General features: G+C 33.3%; 1 protein-coding gene across 4 annotated transcripts in view; it reads right to left on the bottom strand.

Moving 5' to 3' along the window:
• Positions 1 to 23,163, bottom strand: part of AGMO (alkylglycerol monooxygenase) — a 203,776-nt gene that overhangs the window by 88,547 nt on the left and 92,066 nt on the right. For 3 of the 4 annotated variants that reach the window (XM_035318412.1, XM_035318411.1, XM_035318413.1), the window contains exons 6-12: positions 17,654 to 17,720; positions 15,871 to 15,936; positions 15,664 to 15,743; positions 14,428 to 14,562; positions 13,785 to 13,901; positions 5,129 to 5,211; positions 3,894 to 3,999 (exon numbers count right to left, since the gene is read on the bottom strand). In XM_035318412.1, the coding sequence (XP_035174303.1) occupies positions 3,894 to 3,999; positions 5,129 to 5,211; positions 13,785 to 13,901; positions 14,428 to 14,562; positions 15,664 to 15,743; positions 15,871 to 15,936; positions 17,654 to 17,720 (654 nt within the window). Of the gene's footprint in view, positions 1 to 3,259; positions 3,368 to 3,893; positions 4,000 to 5,128; positions 5,212 to 13,784; positions 13,902 to 14,427; positions 14,563 to 15,663; positions 15,744 to 15,870; positions 15,937 to 17,653; positions 17,721 to 23,163 lie in introns of those variants that run through there. The other variant, XM_035318410.1, reaches the window with a different exon arrangement.

Here is a 23,163-nt window from a genome sequence, read left to right on the forward strand (position 1 = left end):
TATATAATCTTCTACAGTTGGTTATTTTTATCATGCAACACATGCCTATGAAAAACAGAAAACAAGTACTTCATTTAAAATATCACACAGGTATACATCCTCCCTTTTTCTCTCTTTTCCCCAGTGAAAGTTGTCCTAGATCTTTATCCTTCCTACCCATAAGTAAATACATGACTACAGATATTTCATAGCCAGGCAGCCCAGGAGGCTGCAATGTAGAAGCGGTCTGGATAAACAGACTTACTCAGATAAAAAATAAAAATAAAATAGCCAAAACAAAGGTAAAAGATAAACAAGAATATCAAAATAGACATGTGTTTTGTTCTCCAGCTCCTAGATCCTAGTCCTTTAGCTTAAGAGTCTCAGTACTGACTTGCAGCCACTATGGGAGTTGGTGAAAATATTTGAGACGAGAGTTCCAACAACATGTCAATGGCTCTCATTTCTACACATTGCTCCTCATTAGTATTACTGTCAAATAACAGCCAGTGCTTGACCAAAATCAGCTCATGGAATATGGTGGCTGATGCCAAACCAGAGCAGTTGGATGGAAACTCTTTGAAGGTGTACCATCATCACAGATACATATTGTGCCTGCTGAACTGTCATATAACTAAATGCACAAGCAAGGTTTTCTGCTACCTCCAGGTGGTTAGGAGATCCCAGGCCCAGTCTGACTAAAAAAGATTTGGTATTAGTAACACAAATGATTATCACATTACACAGGCATGAAATAATCAACCTAAAGAAAACTAACTAGTATAGGATGTTGCAGCACAGACTGTTGAACAGAAACACATTAGCCTCTCAGCTTGCTGACTATATCCAGTCAAATAGAGTATCTCTGTCCTTATCACCAAGGTGTCCTATGAACTTCACCCCAAAAAAAAAGAATTCTCACAAGATCTAAGTTCATCAAACTCATGTTCCTTAAACACCGTATCTTTCAAAAACCAAACAAAAAATAACAACAAAGCAAAAGAACACAGAGCCTGCTCCTTTTGCATAACCATCAATATGAAATACACACAGCACAAGGAACTGAAAACACATGCTGACAAACGTGCAGAGTTCCACCTCCCATAAGAAGAGGCAATTATTTTTCTAACTCTAGTAACTTCTAATCATTGTCTTTGTAAAAATGGAAGAACACAAGAGAGAACTCTCTTGGAAGGGCTTCAAATATAACAGTAGCGAGAACTATATATTTAAAGGATAGGAACAACTACATAATTTTCATATTGAACCAAGACTAGTAATCACATTATTTAATATATAATTTCAAAGCATGGAATGTCATATTTATTAGTGTTTGGACACAGTAAACAATCATACAAAGATTTCAGCTTTACCAGAAACAACAGTTCTTTCTTACCCATCTTTAGCTGCATTTTACTTCCACCTTCCGCTGGTCTTAGCATTACAAAACTTTCTTGCTCCAAAGAAAGTTACATCAACTGTCTTACATGAAGATAAACTTTTGGCTGCATTGATCAGAGAATCCAGGTGACACTATTAGCTGACTAGTTTGGGTGAGGCTGGAGTAAGAGGGTGGAGCTGCTTTTCCTGATGGAATTGCAGTTGTTGGCTGTCTTTTTTCACAGCCACCTGTGCTAATTTAAGAGCAAAATGAGAAAGACTCCCTTCTTCTTTCCTCTGCTCTTCTCTCCTCTCTCTCATTTATGTATTTTCATTTTAACTTGGAAGGTCTTCCTCCCATGCTGTAGTTCTGATAATAGTTAGATGTGTTTATGAACTGCTCTAATTCACTAGAATAGCAGAAGGCTATTTGCAGGACTAGGAGCAGGGCTAGAATGAGTTAGGAATTAGCTGTTTGTATAATTGGATTTTGTGGAATTCTCCACTTAGATGACTGTACCTTCATCAAATCCTATAACAGGCAATCATTTGAAGTTTTAATCACTTTTTTTTTTTTTTTTTTTAATAGTTAAAAATAGTATTTACTTCTGAAATCTTATCTAGTGGTTATAAAATATTAATGAGTAATGAAAGTTTATGAAGAAAAAGGTCACAAGAAAAACAATATGTACTAACAGGAGTCACATAATTTTTCGCTTACTATTCAACATAATGTATGGAAAAAAATTGTCTTGTAGAGTTATCCACATGATTATGTTTAATTATGAAGGGTAGATAACCTCTCTAAATATTAAACAGAAACAATTTTTAGGACAAATTTTATAGGTAATTTCTAGAAAAAAAAATAAATCATTTATTATACTTTCTAGTATCTGCTGATTCAAAATTATCACATCAATAATAATTGAAAATATTAATATTTCAAATCTTTTCAACGTTAATTGCAAAATTTATAGTACTGTTTCCCTACTGTTACAATAATATTTTCTTGTAAATACCATTATACCAATACTGCTGCCCATAGCAACTTTCCTACCCTGAATCCAAAAATTGAATAATGTATTGACAACATATGAGCAAAACCCATGATGGTAAATCAATTATTTAAGATGGGAGACTTCTTAATGTCATCATAAACCTCCCTAAACCTTATTAACATTACATTAAATGAAACTTTCTAGCACTAACATATTGGAATTCTTCAGAAGCATTATTTATTCTGGTTGCATTAAGAGCTAATGATTTGGAAGACACCTATTTATTATTTTCAAACAAAATAATGTGAGCATGTTTCTCCTGTTTCTCATTTTAAATGAACTACCTAGTTAGTGTCAAACAAGGCACTAAAAAGTCCCAGAGAAGTACAAATATAAAGGAGAGAAAAAAATACACAAGAAATCAGAGGAAGGTACCTCTGTAAGAGGGAACAGATAGGGAGGGCAAAAAGGTTAAGATTTTTATGAGAGGTACAAATAAAGAACAGAACAAGAAATACTTTATTTTCTTCATGACAGAATAGGAAACTATTTCACTTCCTCCAAACAATAAAAATAACAATCTGAAATTTTGCTCCTACTCCTTTCATAGTAAGAGAGCCATTCATGCATATGCAACTCAGCAAGGCAATAAATGCATTTTTTTTTTTTTTTTTTAATTTAGAGGGTATATTTAACATATAAGTCTTTGCAAATTCAGTTAGAATACCTTAGTACCTAAAGTCAGAACTAGTACTATAGAATTAATTGCCAAATATTAAAAGTCTTTGCATTAAGTCTATCTGCTAGTCATTTAAAAACATAAAAACATTTTCCAAAAGATATTTAAACAAGTAAAATCTTTAAAATATCTGCTGAGTTCTGGCAGACTCTTATTAGAGGAATTCAAGAACTCTGATTTACGCACAAAGTAACAATATTGGGGGGAAAAAAAAAATAATAATAATCTTGATTTTGTCTGGCTTTGAATATTGTCCAATAACTATTGTTTCCTGTCCAAAGAAAAAAAGAAAAAAAAAAAAAAAAAAAGACCTACATAAGTATAGTGTATTTTACCAATCTCCTATTGTCTGGCCTCAGAGAAAAGCAGGAGAATCAGCACCACTACCAGAAATCTATTAGAAAATTTATCAGCAGGTATAAATTTTACAGCTGTTTCAAGTCAAAATAATCCTTTTGAATTCCAGCAGTAACAGGTCTGATTATTGATCCTTATTGTTTATTTTATTTTTCTAGTTTTAATCCAAAGATTAACTTTCTGATAATAGTTCTACTAGTCTAACAAGGTTTATAACCTTGTTGAAGAACCAGCTTTGCTGCTGACCAGAAGTAGGTAGCTTGGGAATGTCATTCAGATCAGAATCATAGTAATGATTCAGTGTTATCCAACTCAGATTATATTAAAAGAATTGTTTTAATGTGAATTGGCAATTTTATTTTTTATGGGCAGGGATGCCATAAAAATAATAATAATAATATAGGATCATCAGTATAAATATTTCAAAATAAATGTCTTACTTCATATGCACAGTCCAACAGAGAAAGCTGATTCCTTAAGTAGCCAAGTTTGTATACACCTAAGAAGACTGAGCAGCGGATGATTTCCAGAATTCCTGCTTTGGGCCTAGGAACAAGAAATAATTCATATTAAAGTTCTATCTTTTCTTGTTAACTTGAGTGAAATAGAGAATGTAGAAAGTCTGTGATGTCCTGCAGTTACATCAAGTCACCTCTATTAACCTTACATTTTTACAGCATATGGATTTTACATTCAGCTAGAACACTAAATTTGCTGTGAGAATACATATATGCAAAGAACATATGTGAACTCACCCGAGTGTGTGTCTTTTGAAAAATTACAACAGCAAAATTATGAAAACTGCTACCTGAATAGCTCAGAATCTTTTCATTGGTCTATTTCTGTAATTTTCTATTAATTCACTTTACTAAGGCTGTTAATACAAATCTCTGGCATATTGACAGACTTTTACCTGTCCTGAAATAAACTTTCAGTACATACAAACAAAAGGTATTCCTTTCTGAGAAAATAAAATAAAATAAAATAGAAAGAATAGTAGGTGCAAAAGTAGGAGTGGCACAACAGTGAAGGTTCTATTATACATTTCTGTTTTAGCAGGGCCAATAGTTTCTCTGTAGGAAACTGTAGTTGTTATTTACTTTTCTGTAGGGTCACAGTGCCTATATGGACTACTTCTATAGTGTACATCTCACTGAGCTGTTGTTTTTCTTAAGCTCCAATTTGATTTGAAACCATAATGACTAAATTTAGTCTAAAGTCAAAGATTTAGACTAAGGTCTATCACTCACATGAGTTTGAGTCTAGTCTTAGATATACCATGCACTTTTCATATACTGTCAGCCTGTGTCTGAGCTTAAACAGCCTTGGGCCAGTCTTCAAGCCATTTTGGCATGCCAGAAACTCAAAACCAGAGATGATGACCCAACAAATGCTAGCAAATTTGAACACATGAGCAGCCAGTGCTGCAATATAAATTTGGCCATTAATTGCTATTGGAGCACGCCTAATTTTACTTATTGGTTGTTTGTGTTATCTTCTAGTAGAAACATATATGTCAGAGTACATCTATAGTTCTTTATCAATATATTTTTGACACAAAAATATTTCCATATAAAAACAAATTTCCATATAACAACAATTTTCCATATAATAACAAATAATGTTTCATAACAGAAGAAGGAAAAACAAACAAAAAAAAACTTTTGTCTCTTACCTGTTCTCCATAAGAAATCCAAAAGAGGTCAGGGACAGAATGATAAAGCAAATTCTTAGCAGAATAGTTCCCTGTGATAACACCTTAAAAAAAATAAAATAAAATAATAAATTAATAATAATAATTTAGACAGACTCATTTGCTGAAGAGAAACTGAATATAACAGAACAGCAGTTTCAGCTTCCTCACTCAATGATGTTAATGACCACTCCACTCACTTTTGATGTAATTTGTTGTTTTATTTTACAATGATTTTCAGTAACCACCTTTATAGTTGCCACTATTTCCAAAATAATAATTAAGATATATCCTTCTGTACTGTGTTTTCCTGAAGTTATTTAATTACCTTATGCCTTTGTCCAAGAGGACACAATCATATCTCCAAGTTGCAACCACCTTGCAAGTTGCAACCCTGTTCTTTCTCTTCATCTTACGTTACTGTGTTTATAATTACTACCTATGAATCCCAATGAATACAAAACAAACAAACATACTAAAAAAAAAAAAGGTGAGACTACGAATTCAAATGATGTGACAACATAACTATATTTTAACAAGAAACAACACTGATATTACAAGAAACAGCATTGATATTGTCCCTTTGTGACAACTCAACACTTGTTTCCAACTTCAGCAAAACTCTTCACTTCATACCATTGACTTAAATCAGACTTAAATCTTTTAAACTTTAACATGTATGTTAGCATTTGGACAAATAGCAGCATGAGGATTTATGTCTTTAACATTTACATCTAAGTTATTTCAAAAAGCCTTTGTTTGTTTCACTGAACAAACAACAACAACACAGAACTAATGGATTTTGCTGAGTTATAAGGAATCCTTTCTAGTTTGAATAGCAATAAGTTTTATGAACAGCATCTTGTACTTCAAGATTATTGGCACTGAAAAAATAAAAATCTGTGAATGTCTGCCTTAATTTCAATAAACTCCACCCTGTGACAAGCCCACTTGCCTTCAGTGGTGGCCCCTACCTCTCAAAGAGTTCTAAGGTAAGTATCTGTGAGTGTGGGAGGCCACAGGAGAATAATCTCAAGTTTTACAGCTGTGTGAATTTACAGTGCCCATGTTTGCAAAACACATACACTCAGGCTGGGTAGGGTTTTGTTTTAAAGAAGAATCACAAGCACCTACTTGAATATCCTTAACAAATGGTAACTGAACAAAGAAAGCAGCATCCCAGTAACAGGCACGCTAAACAGCAGTCTCAGTAGTTTACAAGCCAGAACACACTTCTCACAAATGATACCTGTCCAGTCACTCTATTGCACAGATTTATACAATGATAGATCAAATTCATTACTGGATTGCTCCACTTGCAGTCCATTCCATCCTTCATTATGATAAACTTACAAAATCTCAAACTGATGATTACTATTGTCATATACTTAGATGAAGACTTGGAGAAAGGATAAACTACTCTTTTCTTACACTCTTACCCTGGGCATCTGCTGTTGGTCACCACAGGAGACAGGATATTGAACTACATATTGAATCATAGGGAGACTCAATATAGCACTTATGTTTTGAAATTTTTGCTTAAATCAAGAAAGACAAAATGCTCTGATGGGTCTATACTTTTATCAATGTTTTTATCACTTGGAATACAATTTCAAATTCCCAATATAGGTTTTAAAATATGTCAGTAAAAGATTAAATTAAAGATAGTCTTTTTGAAAACTTCAGTTTCTATAATCCAAAAATTCTACAGCTCTCCTAAGGTTAAAAGACTTTCTGTTGTTAACACAAAGCAATTTGCATTGAAGTGACAAAACTTTTGGACAGATTTTTTTTTTTTTTTTTTTTAATAAAAATACAGCACAGACGCTATTTAAGTTTAATAAAAAGAGTAGTTCTTAAACTGATCATCTAGCCACAGTAAGTTCAACTCCAGCTTCCTGTAAAAAATGGGTCATACAAAAATTCAAGAAGTAAAGCAAGCAAAGAAAAACATGATTTGGCATAGGCTTAAGGGTACTCACCCATAAATTTCTTAGAAATGCTTTGTTATGTTTTTCAGTAATTGTTTTTTGTCAGATAAAGGAATTTGCCAGGGAACTGGGACTGGAATTCAAGATTTTTTCCTCTTTAGAGACTATCCTCACTTTTCATTTGTAAAATTGCACTTTTTTTAAAAAACAGTCCTGGCTAGGTGGGTCTGATTTTGCTTTGTGTTTCCAGTGCAATGCACTAGCTTCTACAGACTGTCTAAAACATGTCCCTAGACTTAGGGCATTGTTCTGAGGAAAGGAACATAAAGCCTTAAGTAACAAGAGAACTGAATATCAAATACACATTTTGAGGATGCCATGTAGTTTTTAAAGAGTTCACGTACTTGCTACTTTACAATATATGGTTAAAATCACACTTTACAGAAAAGGAATGATCTCTGCAATGGTTTTGAAAAAAAAAAAAAGTTAATGTTTGTCTTCAGGGAAGGACCCAACATCACCCGTTGTGAATGAATATGAGTGTCTCCAAGTTCCAGTTTTAAAAAGCTCCATATTTTCACACTTTTCTGACCTTCCACTGTTTCTGAGTTGGCCAGCATTAGACAAACAGCTAAGTCCTAGGCATCTGGTTTTCTTGTTATTCCAGTTTCAGAAAACTGAGAAGTCCACCTTTCTTTAAGTAACAGGAGTGCCTAAAACCCTGTCATTAATTTAAGCTTCCTCTGTACTTGGTGAAGAGAGTACATTTACTGAATGATTTTTTCTTGCTATTAGCTAGTAAGTACAGAGGTGAAAGTAGGTATAGCAGGCTAAACTCTCCTAGACTGAGTCTTGCATTTGAGTGGGTGATAGAAACACTTCTCCAAACTAGACACATTTTGGGCGTATTTTTATTGGTTTTCTCTCATAACTTTTTTTTTTTTTTCCTTCTCTAATAGATATTTTAATTTTCATTTCTAAAAAAAGTAAGAAAACAAACAACAATAACAACAACAAAAATACAAAATAGACTCTCAGAGTTAACATCTTTTCAGGAAACAATAAATATTTTTATTATTCATTTTTGGTTGATTATTCATTTTTGATGGATTATTATTCATTTTTGATGGATCTTGATAAGCTTGATAATGCTGACACTGTAATATAGAAATTCAGATTGCAGCTTTCTCTCTACAAGGAAATAAAGGAGTGAATTCAAGAATTTGGACCATGAACATGCAAACTTCACTTACTCAAACAGTCTCTCTAAGACATGCAAAACTAGAGCTTGAAGTTATCATTTGACTCATCAAATTTACCTAACCACAGAAGAAAAAAATAGATGAAAAAATTGAGACAAAATGAAAAAAAAAAAAAAAAGTTTTAAACATGGATTAATTTTTTTAATTAATTAATTTCTCATTTTCCAAAAAAAAAAAAAAAAAAAAAAAAAAGAACAGTAATACATTTTAATGTATATCAATAGAAGCAGAAAAACAACTGAAATAATCTTATGATTTAGGAAAATAAAATTAAAACATAAACAACCTTTTTAACTTTTAGGTTAAAACACTATGTGAGGTTCTTTGATTTTTTTGAACTACCAGAGCCAGGTACAATCATATTTTATGGATTCTCTTTTTGAGGTCAATTTCTATTTATCTTCCTTTTCAGACACTCACTTCAGAACCACAAGCTTTTGAATGGTAGCCATTTATAAAATTTCTTATGGTTCAATGTCATCTGCGTCTCAGGATGTGAAAGACTGAAGGAATCTGAAGTGCAACCTGCATTTATTTGCAATCTCATCAAACTCATACAAATGCATAGCAATGTAAAATCTTAGTACTGTGATGCCTTCCTAAGTGGTGAGGCATCAAGTCTTACTGGGAACTGTGAAGGTAGAAGGTGTAAGTTACTCTTCACTGTAGATACATATATTATATTCACATGCAAGAAAAAAAAAAAAAAGTGTGAAATGTTTGTTCATTTGTGCCCTAGTTAAGGACTACCAAGAAACTTGTGGTGAAATACACCACAATGCCATTTGGGAGTAGGAAGAGTAGGTATATTATGGCAAATATAGAAAAGCAATCTGGAAACAACTACAGTTTTGTGAGTTGGGGTCGAGCTCAAAAATCTCCACAAATCTTCTCCCAGAATATCACTATCCATCTTTTTTTTGCTAACAGGCAACATTCTTAAACCATTAACAACCAACTCATGTTTAAAATAACAAAATAAAATAATATAAATAAAATAAAATAAAAATAAAAATAAAATAATAAAATAAAATAAAACAAAATAAAACAAAATAGTGTTATAATGACACTTCTTCATACTCAACAGTTTTGGAGATGTATTTGAATTTTGCTCTTCAGTTGGCTCTAAGCCAATGATGGCCCTGGAAAGCAGATCTGGCGGCATTTTCAGCAATAGATATCTTGCCATCTAGTCTGTCTGCAGATTAACACACTGGAGAAAGAGAACTGCCATCACCTGAATGAACTTTTACTGAAACACAGACATTTGGTGCAAGTTTGCAAACAGAAAACCAATCATTGGCATAAATATATATTTATTAGTTTGCTTTCCTAACTTGCTCTTTGCAGTTCCAATGGTATAGTTACATACTGTCTTGATTCTCGTATTTATTTTCAAATTTGTATCACCCTGTGAACCGGATGCTGGCAGCTGAGACATCCATTTTCTAGGCATTACTCTACCAAAATCAACATTAGTCAGTGGATTATATCACTAAACTAAACATCTTATATTAAATCTACACACTGCAAGTTGCACTGTGAAAATAATGTGCTTTTTACACCTTTGTTAGTACTAGCATTTTCAACCCACTTAAACATTATTTGAATGGATGTACATATAAAATAAATGAATATTTATATACTGGAGTATTTGCATAAACAGAGAAGCCTGTTGGAGGTTCCCCAGTTACAAGTCAGCCACAACTCTGCAATGTGGTTATTGGCTGTAATCAAACATAAAAAAATATTTTTGTTGGATTTTGATTCCATTGAAAGGTCTAAAAAATATTTTGGAGCCTTAAAAAGAAGGAGGGTTACAGAAGTTTGGGAAGAAGTTTACATTTCTTTTAAGTGACAGATTATCATAGCATATATATAAATATGGAGAGTGAAAAAAAAAAAAAAAAAAAAAAGATCTGTTTAACCAAGGAAATATGCCATTCCAAATGTGCATTTAGATGTAAATTGAAAGATGCCAAAATTACTTTTATATTTCAAAGGACTCAGATTGTTTTATTCCTACTGAAGAATAAATAACATGAATGCATTTTCTCATCCTATTGTATTCAGTAGTTCAACAGAAAAAGATGTCAGGACATTTCATAATTTAGCAGATGCCTTGCTGTCATCAGATACTTTCAACATTTAAACGATGGATGTTAATACAATGCTATGGAACTTGTGTTCTTAGGTGTCTTTGTATGCATTTTATTTAAAAAATAAAAAATAAAAAAATGAATTCTTAGCAATATTTACCTCCATGATACTTGGTGATGTCCTATTGATTGGATATATTAAGTTTGTTCTCAACTTTCAAGAAACCTATCTTATCACTTACTAGTTTTTGTCTACTTGAAACTGCTCTCATATTCATAGTTTTATAATCATAGTAAATGTTACAGTATCTATCAACAATAAAAAAGACACTGCAAAAAGTGTTTAAGGTACACTTCACTTTGATTTATGTGATACATACAGTTCTGGAGCTGTGAGACTTTTGCTTTGAATGTACTGCTGTTTTACACTCCTAGCACTCTCTCTGAGACTGATCCAAATCCCATTATTTCAATGAGCTTTGGATCAGATCTGGATGTGCAGAACTCAGAAGTATTTTTTTATTCTCTGGATGTAGTACAGATTGCTATATAGAAAATTAAACACTGTATATACTTTCCTGTGGAAAATATATACTTGTTTTTTCTTGTTTTGCTCTTTTTCTATGTTAAAAATGTAGGTCATTCAGACTGAAGATATACAGTTGCTCTTTGCGTATAGAGAAACTTAACACTTCTACAGGGCGTGAGACCAAACACTGAGCAACTGTACTCACTTGAGAAATGTAATAGCTGTGTGCTGCATCTTATGGCTATTATGAAATGGAACTTATACCTAAAAATGAGGAAAACAGTTAGCTCTCTCCATTTATGGAGCTATGCCACAGTTATGACATAATTCATAGCCAGACAGAAAGTTCCAGTTGTATCCATAGACATTTCATAATTCAGCGTAGTGGAAAACTGATATTGAAGAATGGTTTTTGCCAAGTAAAGTTATTCATGCACAAGCTTCCTTCTCATGACAGCTTCCTCACTGTACTGTAGAGCAATGCTGGAACTCTGCCTTAGGACCAGCACTTTCTACACCTACGCCAAAGGTTTATGTCCTGAGATGAGGTGCTTCCAGTCCCCTGTGCTCTCCTTATCCTTACTGCCTTATTACCCCACAGTTTTCTGCAGAGAATTTTCTAGTTGTTTTGCTACAATAAGTTTACACATGGTGGATGTATACTTTTCCTCTCTGTGATTGCAAGGATTTAATGATCATCTGGGCTTTGGGTGCATTTTTCAACTTCCCTTATTACTATTCTTAACCAGCTGCAGTTATCAGCAGAGAAAATAATTTGGACCATCCATTTTTCCTTCTCAGACCAGAAAAAAATACAAAAGGAGAAAAGAAAAATTATGAAAAAGCTCGTGAACAGACTCCTTAGTTCTTGCCATTAAAAGCAGTATCAACAAAGTAAAGAAAACAAACAAGCAAACAACAAAACACTTGATTTGATCCCTAGAAAAACATGACTTGCTGATCATATGCAGTACTCTAGAAGCATATCCTGAAAATCTTGCACAGGTTTTTCTCAATTAGTGAACACTGGAATTAAGTGCACTGTACACCTTTTTTTTTTTTTTTTTTTTTTTTTTTGCATGGTTGGGAAGGTATTAATGCTCACCTTTGGATTAATTTCCTGTCTTCAGAAATTTCTCAGAACAGACAAACTTTAGATTGTTTAGTAATCTCTAAATTCTTTGCAGTTGTGGTGTGACCTTTTATAGAGATGAACATGATGTGCAGAATATTTTAATGTTAATCAGAAGAGAGTTCCTGAGTTAGCTTTTGTATTCTTTTGGAATGCTACATAAAATGATTTTTAAACATTTGTCAAAACCAACATTGTTCTACTGGTTTGATGTGCAACTCAGAACATGTCTAACCTAAATAAATAAATGAACAAATAAATAAATAAATAAGTGGCCTGCTGCCATATCTTCCATTATTGCTAACAAAGACCCTTCTCACTGCCCTTCTTGCAAGGATATATATGAATTTCTGAGTCAAAAGATTGAAACTTCAACATTCAGGCAAACTTCTGAAAACTTTGCAGTACTTTGGAATCATTTGAACATGTTTAGACATGCAAAATAGACTTATTTCCAGAAATCCACCTCTTGGAAAGATTCAGACGTCATTCAAAGCATCAGGGCACAGCAAGAGGAGTTGCTCCCCATACAAGCAGCATAGTGGCCAGCAGCAGTCCAGTGAGCTGGGCTACAGAGCCAGAGAAAAGGTCACAATCCAGCAAGGTAGGTAGGGGACAGTAATTGCCATTGTCCAAGGGTCAGAGATTGCTGGGAAAGCATGCAGGGATGAGGCAGATCCACGGTCTGGCAGAGGCTGATGACCCCAGAGGGCCCTCAATGCCCTGGCCTGTGGCAATGTCTGTGACACAAATGACAAAAAGACCGCTACTTAACCAAGGAGGAATTGGAAAGAATATAAGAAGGGCAAAGGACATTTTACTAACTGTATGGACTTTGTGGTGGTTTTGGTAGGCCTTTGACTGATTTCAGGGATACTAGGTTTATGCATTCAAATTATGCTAGTTAACTAAAAGATTTTCCCTTTAGTAAAGTAGAAAGAGTTTTCAAGGAAGGAAGAATGAAAATGTAGTTGAAAAGGTGTGTTAATATCTCACTTCTTGTAGGTGGAGACGGCCTCATAGTGCACTTTCAAAGACCACACATAGAGTAACTGTGTTGTCTTATTACAAAGATCCTGTCAGCCCAAACCTGTGTTGGGAATCATGTCCCTCTCCCTGCACTTCTGTCAATGCTGTTGCACATTCAATACTGGAAGAGCAATTTGCCCCAACACAGTGGTCTGCTAACTCTGAACTCATGCTGAAGATTCCTACCTGCAAGCACCACAAGACCTTTGCAATCCTCCTTCTAAAGCTTGGACAATATTGGAATCCATAAATGTGACCAACCTTGATATCTTAAAACCTATATAGCTTCAAGTCTGAGATATATTCTTCCTTTCATGAGGTCCTAAAACCTGAAGCAGACACGTACCTTTTCTACAGAACATTTATTATTATTAATTGAATTGTTTAACTTAAGCACATGCATCTGTAAATGGTTAATAAAGTTATTAAATATTTTAATTAACATGTTAATGCATATACAATGTTATATTATTATATATTTAGCCATTTATTATTATACTGCTTACAGAATTTATTTATGATTATAATAGTTAATATATGATACAGGCCTTAGAGTTTCATTAGAGAACTTAGATTATGCTTTATTATTTAAATATGTCATGAGACATATTACTGTCAGCATGAGATGCTATTACTCAAAGATATGAATTACTTACAGTCACAGTAGCAAGAAGGTCAATATACAGCTCCATTATCACTGCAAAATGCACTACTGCATAGCAATTAAGGTAAGCTGGTACTCTTGGGTTGAATGGAACTTCTTTTCCAGTGATCTTTATGAAGCAAAGCAGATAATAACCTTCAACATTGACACAATCCAGCCTGATACTCCTTAGTATTCTTTAGAATTACAAACACAAAAGGATTAAGGGACATAGATAATTGCTCAGAGATAATATACCTTCAAATATATGTAATACCTAGTGTGAGACAGAGTTAAAATATGTGTGCGTGCATGTTCACAGCTGAAAGAAAAAGAGAAATGACCTTACTCTATAGATCTATTTTCGAAATCTCTTTAGGAAATGAAAATGGAAAAAAAAAAAAAAAAAGAAAGAAAGAAAAAAAAAACTAGGAGATATATTTTTTCCTTAAAGTAAAATATAATAATAATAATAATAATAATAATAATAATAAGTAATACATTCGTTTCTTTTCCCATTTCATCTTCCCTATGCTTTATGACTGATAGTTGGCTAATTTAAAATAGCATGTGTAGAGTTTTTAACATCGATCCAGTAGCATTAAGAGGTCCAAGTAAATTACACAAAACTGAAAGCCTCTGCATGTTATATTTACCACTGGGATTTCCTCAGGAAGGCCAAGTCTAGGTTTGCCTGGTCCCCAGCCTGGCCCTTTGAATAGGATAGAAAGCTTATTGCAAAATCCAGGTGTGGTCCAAAACGTGTTCCAAATATGAGCTAAGGGACGTAACTGAAAAAAAGAGCAAGTGATTTTTCATTGTTAGTAAAATAAAATTTAGTAAAACATTATATTTTACTCATTCTTAGATTTCAAACAAAAGGTTTTAAAAGTCTGTAAAGAGAATAAATTAAAAGGAGAAGTTCAGAAAACCTGAATGAAATAGGCAGGAGCTGTATCAGGCCCTTGGTTCATAGTGAGAATTATGATGACTTCTGCTCAGAGGAAAATTTCACTCTCTTGTAAGCAATCCATAGTATTTAATGGTATTTTGTATAGCTCTATTTATGGTGGTTTTAAACTAGAATTTTGTTACTGGGTCCTTGACATGATATACTCTCAATTCCTAAATTCCTTAGTTTCTGTCTGGAACATATATAATTGCAGAGACTGTGTACATCCCGCCAGCTTCTAGCCGAGACACCCCTTTGGCTAGAATCTCATTCATTGAGATATTTCATGGAGTATGAAAAGTCCCCATGAAGAAAATGGGGACTTATTTACTCCTCAGTCTCTGAGGTTTTTATGGAGAATTTTTATCTAGCTGAAGAGGAGCCTGGACCAAGAAATCCACCAAGAAACATCATACTATGATGTTTTTCTTCATTTTTAAACTGGATTCAAACTGTGTTACAGCTTTTGTTGAAACCATCATATATAATACTGTCAACACAAATCATTCTGTAGTATCTTGAAGAGGAAATATTCAATACAGATAAAAATAGATAGTAAAGATATCACACCATGGGATTATTTATGAAATAGTAGTATTTAGAGAAGACATAAACAACAAATTTATTTTTTTTTCCATCTGTGCTTCTCTGCATATTGCTCTCTGCATGGCAAAAGGGACATCATTCAGTGGGTAAATCACAAACCTGTTACATCTCCTACATAATTAGTTAATAATCTTACTGTATTGTACTTTCATTATGGCTCTACATGATCTATATATGTTCAATGCAGCGAGTGGAAATACTTTTTTTGTAATGAAATAATTAAGATTAATAAATGAAGATAGATTAACTGACTTCTGCAGCAATGTGGAGTTAACCTCAATTGTGCCTAACAGAGGAGATCATAGTCAGTGATACAAATTGATACAAACTGCACCTGGAGCAGAATGGGTTCAAATGAATTTACTGGATGTGTTAAGCCATATACAACTTTAGCATCTTCTGCTTCAAATGTTCCTGAAGAAAAAAGAAAATAAAATAAAATAGAAAAAAGAGCAACCAACAATCAAATTAAAAGTATGTTTTTGTTCGACAAACTAACTAAAGATAAGGAAGAACATTTTTATTTGCTTGTTTTACCTACCAAATATCCTGTCCCAGATAATGAGTGTGCCACCATAATTTTTGTCAATGCAGTAAGGATTTCTGCCTGTAATGAAAATCATTGGCAAGTCATTCCATATATAAGAATATGTGTGACTGAAATATGAAGGGAAATCTTAGCATCAACTTCTAATCTAGTTTTAAGTTGTAGTAGTTTAGCTACTTTTTATGTGTCTATAAAATGTATTTTTCCTTATTAGGCATATAACTCTCTTTCTACTAAGATTCAAATATACAGATCAAATGTGTCATATCCCAAATTTCTGTGAAATAAAAAGATTTATTTGGAAAGTAAATTTAGCTAAAATATATATTTTAAAAAGGAAAATTGAAGAGCAAACAGAAAAATCAACTCACCAATTTATACCTAAGCTTTTTATACCTATGGCTTTTTTCTGTCTATGTTCTATGTCATGTGTCTGATGCTGTCTTTATTACTTACTTCAGGATGATCCTTTTACCTATTTGCTAGGGAATGCATTTTTATATGAGCCATCCTATCAAAAGTATGAGAAAACCCTCACTGCTTACACTGCTTAAATACCCCCAACTTTATGGAGTTTGTTTGGAACAACTGTACAACACTTGATCAGCCCTGGAGTGATTCTGCTCTACTCTGATCGGGATCAGGCCCAGAGGATTAGTCTGGATTTACAGCAGAGCAAACAAGAGCAGAGTGTCTCCCTCCAGGATTACCAGTACTTGTGCAAATTTTAAGGATTAGACACTTACAGCACCACAGTCTTTTTAAAAAGTCTACAGTGCCATAAACACTTTACACATGGAGGATATAATAAATATTAATAACATCCTCTGTACATATGACTGTATTTGAGTCTGTTTCAAATTATTTTGCTCTTCCATGCTGCTATTACATTTCTCCTTGTTATCTATGCACAGTGAATGAGCTAATGGCATCTATGAAACCCACTCTTATTCCACAGCTATGTTCATGGCATTTTTTATGATGCATTGGAGTTATTAATCAAATTTAGATGTTCAGTGCTGTCTTTAATGGTTCTGAATATTGATAGAAAGTCATATCAGCTGTCATGTACAAGTGTGAAGTGATATTTTTCAAAAATTCAGACAGTTGGAACTAAATTCCACTAAAACATTTAACAGCTCTACTTCAAAAAGAAAAACGTATTTTTGTATATTTAGTGTTTGACTTTGAATGCAAAAGCCTCTGTTATTGATCAACAAGATGATCATGTTTTAGCAGTCAGGGAAGTTGAGACATTTTTCTATCATTCCTCATATTTGCAAGTGTTTAACTACTTTGTTCAAAATCTTCAAATTATCTTATGTTACCTAGGCTTAATTTCTGCTCAGTAATTTATCTCAAATGTAAAGATTTAAAACTAAATTTAATTTCTAAAAACATTTTTTCTTTTAATACTGTGCAATTTCTAACATAACAAGGGCTATTTCTGAATCATAGAATCATAGAATATCCCAAGTTGGAAGGGACCCATAAGGACCATCAAGTCCAACTCCTGGCACCTCACAGGTCTACCCAAAAGTTTAGAATATGTGTCTAAGTGCACAGTCCAATCGCTTCTTAAATTCAGAGGGGCTTGGAGCAGTGACTACTTCACTGGGGAGCCTGTTCCAGTGTGCAACCACCCTTTTGGTGAAGAACCTCACAACAAGGGCTATTTTTGAAGAAATTATCAAAATTAAAATTCTTGTATAAAACTAAAATAAAATTATAAATCTTTTTTATTACAGTACAAAAACTGACCATGATGAACACTTACCATGATGAACTCTGTGATGACTTGGAGTGTTAAGAATCCACTCCAAAGGACCAATATTGGTGATAACCTGGAAAACAAGTAATGTTTATATAACATTGAAAATACTATTTAAAATCTATAGGAAAGAGGGAAAAGAGGAGGATGAAAGGCATATAGAAAATGTTTATCTTCAGGAGACTTGCCTCAAAAGATGAGAATGCAATTTTTTTGCCTCAACCTTTTCACTGTGTGAGCTACAAGAATTTTCAACAAAAAAAGTGAAATCTAGTTAAATGAAATATATATATATATATGATCAAGCATCATATTTTCTTTTTATCTTTTATTATTAGTTCATGATTCTATACAGATCATTTCATTCACAATATTTAGCTGTATCCATTGGCACTGCTCAAGTTCCAGTGTAACTCTTTAAGATGTGAACACTCTGCCTCACAAAATGGCTGGCACTGACCCAGAAACAATCACTTCTTCCTTCAGTACCTTTGACTGCTTGTCAATACCCTTCTTTTACCCAAGCAGTAGCAGCACAACAAACCTCATTAGGGAACTGATACTATTTTTTTTTTTTTCTTTTTAAATCAGTTTAACTGGATCAGTTCCTGAATCTGATCCAATACATGATCACAAATACTAACATGAGTTAGAGGCGTAAGAAAGTAGCAGCAAGAACTTAGACCAGTATAAATTCATAGTGAACCTGCAAGCTAAATCAACAATTCAACAGTACAAGAAATCCAGCCTTGATCCTTTTAGTAACAGACCAGAAAGTGTTGATTGCCATAAACTTACTCTAATGATTCAAACATTGTCAGGAAATGCTGATTAGTTAAGTTTGTATGAGCAGGGTTTTGTGCTCCATGAGGTATTTGCCTGTATTATGGAGCCAGAGGAAAGCTAGCATTAACTTAAATCTTTTGCTTTGGTTAGCTCAGTAGAAGCATGTGAATACTCAGACATAGCAACTATTCCTTAACCCAAAACACAGAACCATCAGTCAAAAATAGATGCAATCACTGGATGAGTAAAAAGTGTTTGTTGTCAGAATATATCACAAAATGGTACCTGTTTGCCATATCTGGTTATGACCATAATGTCTTGCAATTAAAAGAGAAATAATAAAAAATAAAATAAAATACTTACACATTTATACCTTAGGAAACAAAACACAGAACTTACCACTTAAAAAAAAATAATAATTATAATTTTAATACTCATCCTGTATAAATGAGTGATCTGTAATATATACATAGAGATAATATTGGCAGGTAACACATTAAGTAGATAGGCAGCCATTCATTACTCATGAGAGCAAGCCTGTTCTTTTAAATAACTAAACATATACAGATTTTATTCATATAAAATTTACTGATAAAAGTTCTAAAAGATACTAGTTCCATTTCTGTTTAATTTCAGTTCCACTTGTGCAAGTGAAAGTAGATCTGGACTCAAAAAGTAGACACAGGACATTTCATCACATGAATCTTTGTGAATAAAGCAAATATAATAATTAAATTATTAAACAATTTTGTTTGCATTTGTCTTTCATAACATAAAAATAACTTCTAATTATCAGGTTAAGCAGAACATTTCTGTAAAGAAGAGTATAGAAATGAGAAGATTCTTCAGACAGAGAGAACCGTAACATCTGGAGCATCTGTCTCAAAATCCTGCACACATTGGCTGGAAAAGTAGAACACTGGGACAAGTTTGTTTTGTTTTGCAAGGACAACATAAATAGGGCCATTTGTATTTCTCAGTACTCCCTCAAAATAAGTTCAAGCTTTAAAAGACTACCTAAAGGTGAGAAACAATTCATCATTCAAGATAGCTTAATTTCCCTCCTCTCTCAAGCAGAAAATCCCACTGTTTTAAACTATGTGAGATGTAACCACTAAATTAATTTAATGAGATTAATGTCTTGGATTAAACTATAGTCCAACACCTAAGGGAACAAGGATTTATATCTAAGAATACACCTAACTTTGACCTACTTGGTTTAAGTATATATTTTAGCTAAATATTTAAACAATTTTTATATATATATATATATATTAAATAAACTAAATCTGTGCCAGGAGTGCAGAGAATCGCTAAGAGATAGCAGTCTTCACTTTTAGCCTTAGCCTACAAGTAAATTATAATGAAATGTCCTCAGAATGAATGCCTTGAAGTATTCAATATCCACCTGATTAACTTCATATTTTTAAATTAAAAGTCATTATTTTGAAAGTCCATATAATACTTAGGTATGATGAAGTAAAACTTTACACTTCGAGCTTCCCTGAGGATCTCAGGAGTTTTAGTACAATTTTAAATGAATACTTCTTGCTAATCCTAGAGAAAGCATTTTCTTTGGAAAATGAAATGTATCTCATCCACTTAAAATGAAGAGCCCACCATACAGTCTTCTAAGTCTCCTGAAACATCTTTGCTTCAGCATCATGAGTGATTGATGCCTGGGCCCACTTTGATTCATCAAGGTTAACTCCATTAAGTGACATATTAGCCACATGCTGATAGAAATATTGTCTGAGATAATAACCACATTACTTTTAAGATCAGAGGTGACACAGTACTCTGTACCTGACAAGAAAAGATCCAGCATATTGAAATTAGGAATACATAAATCAATACTATGGCTAAAACACATCAAAAATACATTTCCACCAGATATTTAAAAAGGTGCAGGATGCTATTTCTATAAATTTGCTTTGCTATCAGTAATTTTACTCCTATATATATTGAACATTTCTAAAATAGAAGAAATAAGCTGTTACAACTGAAAAATTTCTGGTTCCAAAGGGCCATGATTCATTCCAACAAGGAGAAATATATCGCCTCTGGAAAGGTGGATTTTGAAGCTTCCTACAGCACCACGATGTGAAGAACATTTTTGTTGATTTTTGTTTAATTTTTCTATCTTCTGCCATCTTACCACATGTAAAACTCCCACAAGCAGATCCTTCATCACTGTAAATTGTGAAGGGTAGGATAATAAGATAATTTTTTGTCAGGGAAGATTCTGTGCTCTATGACCCTGTTATGTGAGGCTAAAAGGAGCCTACTGAATTCACAGTGAAAGGACTGGACTTTGTAGGGATTTGCTCATAACAGGATTTAATGTGGTGTTACAACAGTCCACATACAAGCTTTGTTTCACATCATTTTACTCGAAATTAATTTCAAAATTAAAAAATATATAGTGGAAGCATAATTGCCCTATATCTCTATTGACTTTACTGCAAATTCTTTTCATACAATTGAAAGGAAAAGGAGTCTTCTTGTGAGAATAAAATAATTTTGTCTATATCAACATCTTGCAGTTATCTTGGGAAGACAGAAAAATAACTATCAATAGCCATAGATATTGAAATACCTCAACTGTTGTGCAAAAATGATTTTATCAGTATTTTGACCAATATAGCTGGGGGAGGTGGAGAGAGGGGTTATGCTTGTGTTTGTCTCCTAGATACAGACACCTACTGTTCTAAATCAAGCCCTGCCTCCGCTTTTTCCTCTCAATTAACCCATCATGTGCACCTCAGCTCGTATGCCAGTGACCCACAGATGAACTGCAGCATTCCTGTGAAACTCTTTTCCTGTTTGCTTTGTTTATGTTTCAACATCCCATAGCCAAAAAATAAAAAATAAAAATAAAAAATAAAAAATGGCAAAGCCTTACAAATGGATTTGATAAAATACCTGTGAATCTGATATGTAGGTGTCTTATGTAAATCACTCATAAAAGCCTTATAAATCTCTCCTGAAAACATATATTCCTCCTTTTTCTTTTTTTTTTTTGAAAAAAAAAATGCAACATATTCCTACGTTATTACACTGAGGTATTTCTAAACAATAAAGCAGAATTATTATGAGAACACTTGAATCAATTACAAGAGCAGTTTAAAAAACGAGACAGGATAAAATATGCAGGCTTAGAAATTTTTCCACACATTACTGAATAATAAATATTGGAAGTCAAATCTTCATATATAATGAGAAATAAATATTTTTTCTGTAGTAGTGGTTCCTATATAAAGATGTTTCTATTATGACAGCAATCCCTAACCTAAAGGAAAAGATCATAATGCGATATCTCTTGCAGCATGTAAGCACCTCTGTTTGTGGTCTCAGAGTTTGTCAGCACCAAGGGAAATCTTTATTGCCTGGTACCTGGACCACTTCAATGTAGTTCTTGTTTAAATAATGAGAAAAAATCGTGACATGGAATCCAAGGGAAACTTTACATCTTGTGTAACAACTCCTCCTGTCACCACTACAACATGAATCTTTGCTTAACTCTCTTTCAACATGAATGGAACAGGAAGGAAAGTCGTCTGAGTAGAGTAGGCAATGTTACAGTAAAACCATAGCTAAATAAAAAGTTTAACTTTTTTTTTTTTTTTTTTTCAAGTATATGAAAAGCCATTTGTAGCAGAGCATGACTTTCAATGTTGTAGTGTAACTGATCTACAGGACAGGAGAAGGTAAATTCATCACTTGAGCATCACTAAGGAGCACTCTAAACTTAACTTTGGGGTTTTTGCTAGACTAGTTGGTAGTAAAACAGGTATTACAATTGATTTCCTCATGAAAATCCAGATAAGACTTTTATTCTCAGTACATAAATCTGTATTTCAGACAGTCTGGTGGGGAAATTTATAAATAAGACCCTAATAACATTCCTCAATAGAGCTGCTGTGTTAATTCAGGACAACACACTCATGTATTTATACAGATGGCCCTCAGGATCATATTTGCCATGTGAAATCTCTACGGGGAAGCTAAGGAAAGGCAGAACTCCTAGGATATGTTCTCGTCTGCCCAGTTTCACACTTTGAAATCTTCGGCAAACCCTGATTTATACACCGCCAACTCTTTTTCTGTCTGATTAGGCAGTTTTCTACTCCAGCAACCATGTAAAATGGATGTGTCCAAATTTCCACGCTGAGGAGTGAAAAAACAATATTTATAGTCTGGAAATAAAACAAGCTAAAGGAATCAGGCCTGTTGGGATCATAAAGAGTTTCATAGGGGGATGATTTTCTGATAAATTTGTATTTTAGGAATGGGAGGTAAAAGCCTAGTTTTAATGTATAGTCAAGTTTAGGGTATGTTTATATAATAAACACACCAACTTTAGAGATGTATTTATAATAAATTATCTTGAAGGCAGTGATTGTTGTCACTTTTCATTGGTTTATGCCTCAAACAGGTTAAGGTTTGTATCAAACTGACATCTGAGATGAATATTTCAGCTAACACTTTCAATAGGTGGATGAAACTTTTGTTTTTGTTTTTGTTTTTAAATGTCTAATGAAGTCCTCTTGTAGGAAAGATGAGGATATATAAGATGTTTCAATCAGGTTATCCACTAAAAAAGAAAGAAAACAATCACTAATGCGTTGTTTTCATTGCAGCATTACAAATAGCAGAGCACAGAGAAAGCCACTCTTTCAGTCATATATCAAGTTTAGGATTTTAAACAAAATCCAGGAGAAAAATTG

This window comes from Oxyura jamaicensis, chromosome 2, assembly GCF_011077185.1.
Source record: "Oxyura jamaicensis isolate SHBP4307 breed ruddy duck chromosome 2, BPBGC_Ojam_1.0, whole genome shotgun sequence".
Taxonomy (NCBI): domain Eukaryota; kingdom Metazoa; phylum Chordata; class Aves; order Anseriformes; family Anatidae; genus Oxyura; species Oxyura jamaicensis.